The 6,675-nt window shown below is 49.8% G+C and overlaps 1 protein-coding gene across 1 annotated transcript in view; it reads left to right on the top strand.

Annotated features, from left to right (window-relative positions):
- The first annotated feature begins 871 nt into the window (after positions 1-871).
- Positions 872-6,675, top strand: part of LOC142470110 (chymotrypsinogen A-like) — an 80,881-nt gene continuing 75,077 nt past the window's right edge. The window contains exon 1 of the mRNA XM_075577047.1: positions 872-958. Within this exon, the coding sequence (XP_075433162.1) occupies positions 907-958 (52 nt within the window). The 5' untranslated portion in view covers positions 872-906. The remainder of the gene's footprint in view (positions 959-6,675) is intronic.

Genomic DNA, 6,675 nt, shown 5'->3' with positions numbered 1-6,675 from the left:
TCACACAAAATGGATACTGAGACAAGACATGACAGACAAAATGGATTCAGAATACTGCTAATAATTCTTCTCTAGAGACCCCCCCAGTCCATTTCAACATTATGTTCAGCATTACCTTGTTAACTGAGGTCATATATATCTATATAATATTTGGATTATGGATCATATTTACAATGCGATCCTAAAGTATGTCACCATTTGACGTAACACATCAATTAGATTGTAAGCTTTTCGGGCAAGCACCCATTTCCCTACTGTTTACTTTTATGTCTGTAGCACTTATTCCTATTCCACCAATTAGGGTGCTATAATTGCCGTCAATGAATAGATCAACCTGCCGTCTGCTACACAAATACACTACGGTTTGACCCAATTGCTGCTGATTATCAGCATCTATATTGTGTTCACTATATGATTACCCCCCTTATTTTGTAATAAACTAATATTAATAATAATTGTTTGTTCTTGTATAGCACTGCTAGTATTATATAGTGCATTACAGAGACATTTTGCAGACACAGTCCCTGCCCCGTGGAGTTTACAATCTTGTTTTTTATTCCCCTGCTTCAAACTCCGTGTCAGAGTCAGTGTCTTAACTCACTGAGTCACTCCTTCACTCCTTATCACCAAGGAAGTAAGAAAAGCCTAAGGGAATTTCACGTTTGAATCAGCTTTGGGCAATTACAGTATGTGTTATCTTTCCATGTAGGGTTTTAGCCAAGACATTGGTGCAGATTCTATGAGCTCTCGCAATGTTATTGAGGAAAAACCTTATGGGAAAATTAGGTATGTGCCTCACTCATAGGGGCTCTAAATATAGAGCTGAGCACTGATTGGTCACCTGAAAGTATAAGAAGCCTCCCAGCGTCCCCTGGTTTAAGTGAGACGCAGAGGTGAGGAAGGAACATGACTCTCTTTTGGCTCCTGACTTGCGTTGCCATCACAAGGGCTGCCTATGGTAAGTGCAAAGAAACCATTAGTATTTCATAAGTTTACTCTAGATGTGTTTATACCTTCTAGGGCAGGGGTGCGCAACTTATTTTTTAGGTACAACCCCTCAATTTAAATGCCCCCCCCATAAACCTCCCTCCTCCCCCCCCCACACACACATGGCCCCCAAAAATATTATAGAGAATTAACTCTGTGGGTCCCTACTTCAAATGGGACCCAGCAGTGTTAATCTTCTAGTGAAATTTTTCTCCCTGCTTCCGTGTCTCTGTGTCTCTCTCCCTGTCTCTGTGTCTCCCTCCCTTTGTGTCTCTGTGTCTCCCCAGCAGTCTCTTCAGCAGCATTCAGTCAGCCTGGATAATGTCATAGATGCCCAAATATGGATATGTCAGGATATGGATATGTCAGGATATGGATATGTTAGGAATTGGATATGTCAGGATTTGGATATGTTAGGATATGGATATGTCAGGATACGAATGTCACGGGGGAACAGGCAATTATACCTTTATACTGGGATCATATCACTGAGCAAAACGAGTTAATGAAATAAATTGTACACACGCGGCCGGGCTATATCTAATGCGGCTGCCCCCGCAGTTTAAAAATAGCGCGGGCGGAGCGTGGCTGTCTTTGGCTGAAAACTGTCCGGTTTTCCCGCGCCTCGGGCGCTATCAATAGTAAGCACCATTAGCGCTTATCTATTGAAGCGGCCGGCGCGCAGGAAACTCCGTTTTTAAACGGAGAACAGACCAGCGGTTAGCCCGCTATGCACCCGGCAAGCTTTAGAATAAAGCTTGCCGGGACAGTACCTTTATTCACAGGAAAAGGCAAACACACAATGTTACACAATTTACAGTAAAAAAACACACTTACTTGGGAATTTGGGGGTACAGCATAGACTCTCCTAAGTGCAGGGAATCCTCACCCTTATAACGGTTACAAAAAGAGGACAGAAAATATTCCAGGCAGCTTTTCGCTGAAGCAGCCCTTTTCTGCTGCAGACTTGAAACTGGACACTTAGCATCTGAGAATCTTAGAGGACTGGACACACTTGGTGAACACTGCAGAACTTGGAGAACTTGGAGAACAACTAGTAAACTCCTTAGAAACAACAACGCTGCGTAAGGGTTTATAAAACTCTCAGTTTCATTCACAGAACACTTATAGCCCAATCGAAAAGCCTGAGAAATTTCTCAGCAGCTAATCAATGCTGGGCTGGTAGGACAAACAGGGTTACCTGAAAATCTGAATGAACCCTGGGGCATAGGAGATCCCTCCATGCCACTCACGGTGACAGACCCCGACCAGTCTGGGAAGCCAAATGGACATGCACATTGTGTCCATTGATCTGAGGATGTGGATAATTGAATCCCACCCTCCTGTCCAAATGTCTGTCACTCATTGGACATCCCCTGGGCTTTTATTCCCAGATGTCCTGCCACCTCCTGGCACCACTTGGTAGCCTAGAGGCCTGTCAGCGCATTAGTTCTGAAAGTCCCAGCTCATTTCTGTGCACAAGCATATGTTTTAAAACACACAGTTTAATAAAATATACCTTACCACACCCCACAGTCTTATATATAACTGGAGCACCCCCTGAATCCCTATACTGGGTTCAGGGTGATCTGGGCATCCTCATTAAGCTAGGGACCTCTTGACGGTTTCAGGGACACCTCACATTCCTATGCCCCTATAACCCATATCCCCCCCTCCAATCGCAGAAAGGGTGTAGGTGAGGGGTTCTATATGTATTACCCAGTATGGTGCTTTACCTTTTAGGCTCGCAGGAGGCCTAAGCCTCCGCCACGGAGAGCCTGGAGCACGTATGACAATATGAATAAACTCGTACTTTGTGCAGCGCCTCCACCTGCGATGGCTCCCACCAGAGGGGGAGTGATTCCTCGCAGGACACTGTATATATCACTCCACACGTAGTATGTAAAACAACCAATGACTTTACTTGTGAGCATAGGAACCGTACTTTTGCAAATGATCAACAGGTGTCCCTCACTAGAGGAGACACTAACTACTGCGTCTTGCAGGACGCTACCTCCACATCCACCGGATGATCCCACCCAGTGTCCAGTAACCCCATACAGTATTATCCCACCCTCAAGTGAGATATGTATGGGTGACTGCGCAGCCACTATGTCCCGTGTGAATATGATAGGACTCGTTGGTGCACTTGTTGATTACCTGCCGGGCACTTCGGTGCCCGGGCCTGCCATGGAACTTCACAAAGGATCCTGATGTTGGCTTTATACCGGAACTACCATCCGGGGTGATCCCACCCGGATGGCTGCTGCAGCGACAGCGAAGGTCTGAGCCCAAACCTCTTGATGGACGTGCAGCATCTGCTGGGTCCCTAACTGGCTCTGGATAGTAAGGGGCAGGGTCCCTAATCTGGGGCCTGTCCCTGACACAACTCCCACTACTGGGTGGCACAGGGCTAGCTGGGGCCTTGGGGGCAGCTGGCCTAATGCAGGGAGTCACAAACTCCTGCACCCTACCTCCTTCCCCTAGCTTCTTCTGGCGCCGACTGCCTCTCTGCTCCCAACCCCGCAAAATGTATCTCTTCTCCTGGCAGGGCAATCCTCCAGCCCTATTGACCACTCTGGGGCACCTGGTATCTTCCCCCCTTAGCCTCCTGGGAATTGTAGTCCCATGGAGGCTATTTCTGTATTGGGGCCGCGTGCGCGATTTTACTGCGCATGTGCATCTCCCTAATGGCCGCCACAACTCCCTGGCCTCATCCGCGCATGTGCGATCATGCTGCATGCGTGCGCAACCGCAATGCGGCCCCCGCTAGCCGGGTGCGCCGCCGAGCATCCTAATGCTCGCAACACTCCCTGCTCAGCCCACCACCTTTGGAAGCAGCCGGCGGGTCCGTCGCTAGCTCCGGCGACACCTGAAACCGCGCTGCCACAAAGGAGGGGGGTCTCTAGGAGCCGCCGGGGACCAGGGCTACACCCCTTTTACCTTTCTGGGTTGTGCTGTGCAGGGAACTTAGTGGTGAGTCATGACTTATACCGCTTCTGGGTTACCTGAGCATTAAATGAGTATCCCCCTTAACCTAGGGTCCTCTTGACTGTGTCAGGGACACCTCACATCCCTATGCCTCTTTTACCTTTCTGGTCTGTGCTGAAGCAGGGAACTTGGCGTTACTGTTTCCAGGGGAGGATATTAACCAGAGGTATGTGCCTGTATGTCCCCAAACCCCCCTTGAAACTCAGAGCCTGGGAATCTCCACTGGTTAGCTCTCCTAGAAAAGTAAAACACACACATTCTTTATTGTTGCACAATCACATACATTTCATGTACAACCAATGGGTCCAAGAGCTGACACTCTAAACACAAAAATATGGTTCAGAGGTAACCATCCGGTCATAACACCTTTATTGATGGCCTGGTTACCCCTTCATCGTAACAATGGATATATCAGGATATGGATATGCCCTTATTTGGGCATCCACAACATCATCCAGTCTCCCTCTCTGTCTCCCTCCCTGCCTGTGTCTTTCCCTCCCTGTCTCACTCCGTGACTCCCCAGCAGTCTCTCTGGCTCCAGTCAGCCTGGGGATGGTGTAGATGCCCAAATATGGATTGGTTAGAATATGGATATGCCCATATTTAGGCATCTACGGTATCATCCAGGCTGTCTGGAGCCAGAGAGACTCCTGGGGAGACACGGAGGGAGGGAGACACGGAGGGAGGGAGACACGGAGGGAGGGAGAAAAGGAGGGAGGGAGACACGGAGGGAGGGAGACACGGAGGGAGGGAGACATGGAGGGAGGGAGACACGGAGGGAGGGAGACATGGAGGGAGGGAGACAGGGAGGGAGGGAGACATGGAGGGAGGGAGACACGGAGGGAGGGAGACACGGAGGGAGGGAGGGAGACATGGAGGGAGGGAAACACGGAGGGAGGGAGACATGGAGGGAGGGAGACAAGGAGGGAAGGAGACACGGAGGGAGGGAGACATGGAGGGAGGAAGACACGGAGGGAAGGAGACACGGAGGGAGGGAGACACGGAGGGAGGGAGACACGGAGGGAGGGAGACACAGAGGTTGGAAGACACAGATGGAGGGAGACACAGAGGGAGACATGGAGTTAGGGAGAAATGGATCGAGGGATAGAAAGAGGGTGGGAGACATGGAGGGAAGGAGACACAGAGGGAGACCCGGGCAGGGAGGGAGACCCGGACAGGGAGGGAGACCCAGACAGGGAGAGAGACCCGGGCAGGGAGAGAGACACGAAGGAGAGACAGAGGGAGAGAGACACGGAGGGAAGCAGACAGGAAGGGAAAGAGACAGGGAGGGAAAGAGACAGGGAGGGAAAGAGACAGGGAGGGAAAGAGACATGGAGGGAAAGAGACATGGAGGAAAAGAGACATGGAGGAAAAGAGACATGGAGGAAAAGAGACACGGAGGAAAAGAGACACGGAGGAAAAGAGACACGGAGGGAGAGAGACACGGAGGGAGAGAGACACGGAGGGAGACACAGAGGGAGAGAGACACGGAGGGAGAGAGACAAGGAGGGAGAGAGACAAGGAGGGAGAGAGACAAGGAGGGAGAGAGACAAGGAGGGAGAGAGACAAGGAGGGAGAGAGACAAGGAGGGAGAGAGACACGGAGGGAGAGAGACACGGAGGGAGAGAGACACGGAGAGAGAGAGACATGGAGGGAGAGAGACACGGAGGGAGAGAGACATGGGCAGTGTGGCAGGACGAGGTCAGGGAACAGTCCACACGTGTAGTTTCAGGATAAATGAAAACGTTCAGTGGCTTTATTTCTCCACAGCAACATAACATGCGGGTACACTGTCCCTTTAAGCAAATAAATCCTGCTCCACGTTGGGAGAAAACTGACTAACACAGCAGTCCTAGCTAGCAGGCTGGCTGGCTAAACCATACCCAAACCGTAAGAGTCTTTTTAAGCAGTCATGCAAACAAATGAAAGAAATCTTACTTTGGCTGCAGTAAGTAGTGTGCTGTATCCTTCTGGCTAGCAGCACATCTATCCATGTGCTCTCATCTCAGACAGCCAGCTACTACTGGTAACAAGATCCTTATCTACCTTGCTGGCTCTCAGGTGTCAGCTTACATCCTGATTAGCTAGCTTCCACCTGAGTTAACCCTTATGAGTGCTGGATGAAGCACTCAGACATATGTTTCCCAGGCATAACTGATAGGGGTTGACTTCACCCTGTCACAGGGACAGGGACAGGGAGGTATGAAGACTAGGAGGGAGACACAAAATGAGAGAGATATGGAAGGAGGGTGGAAGATTTGGTTAGGGAGGGAGACATAGAGGGAGAGAGACATGGAAAAGAGACATGGGGGGAGAGAGACAGAGGGATAGAGACGCTGCTGCTGCTGCTGCTGTAAAGCAAGTTCATTTCTGTAATTTCTATCAGAAGATTAACATCATGGGGGGTTCTTTGGTGACCCCCAGAAATTTGCCCACAGCCCCAATGCGGTCACGCACCCCTGTGCCACGGGACTGGTATTATAGTTGCTCATACATAGAATTCTAATGTACAGAACTTTCCATTCTTCACACATTTCTCCTTCCCGTGTGCAACATTTTCACACTTCTCCTGTATCCAAAGAACCAGCAGAACTTGGACCCATAACACCCATTTGCAGTGAGGGAGACTTGTTTATATAGTGGGTGCCATGCATCAAGGTGTCCGGGTTCTGCATAAAAACAACATCACACAAAAGA

Source organism: Ascaphus truei, chromosome 19, assembly GCF_040206685.1.
Source record: "Ascaphus truei isolate aAscTru1 chromosome 19, aAscTru1.hap1, whole genome shotgun sequence".
In the NCBI taxonomy this organism is placed as follows: domain Eukaryota; kingdom Metazoa; phylum Chordata; class Amphibia; order Anura; family Ascaphidae; genus Ascaphus; species Ascaphus truei.
The sequence above is the reverse complement of the archived record's forward strand: the minus strand, read 5'-3'. Positions and strand labels throughout refer to the sequence as shown.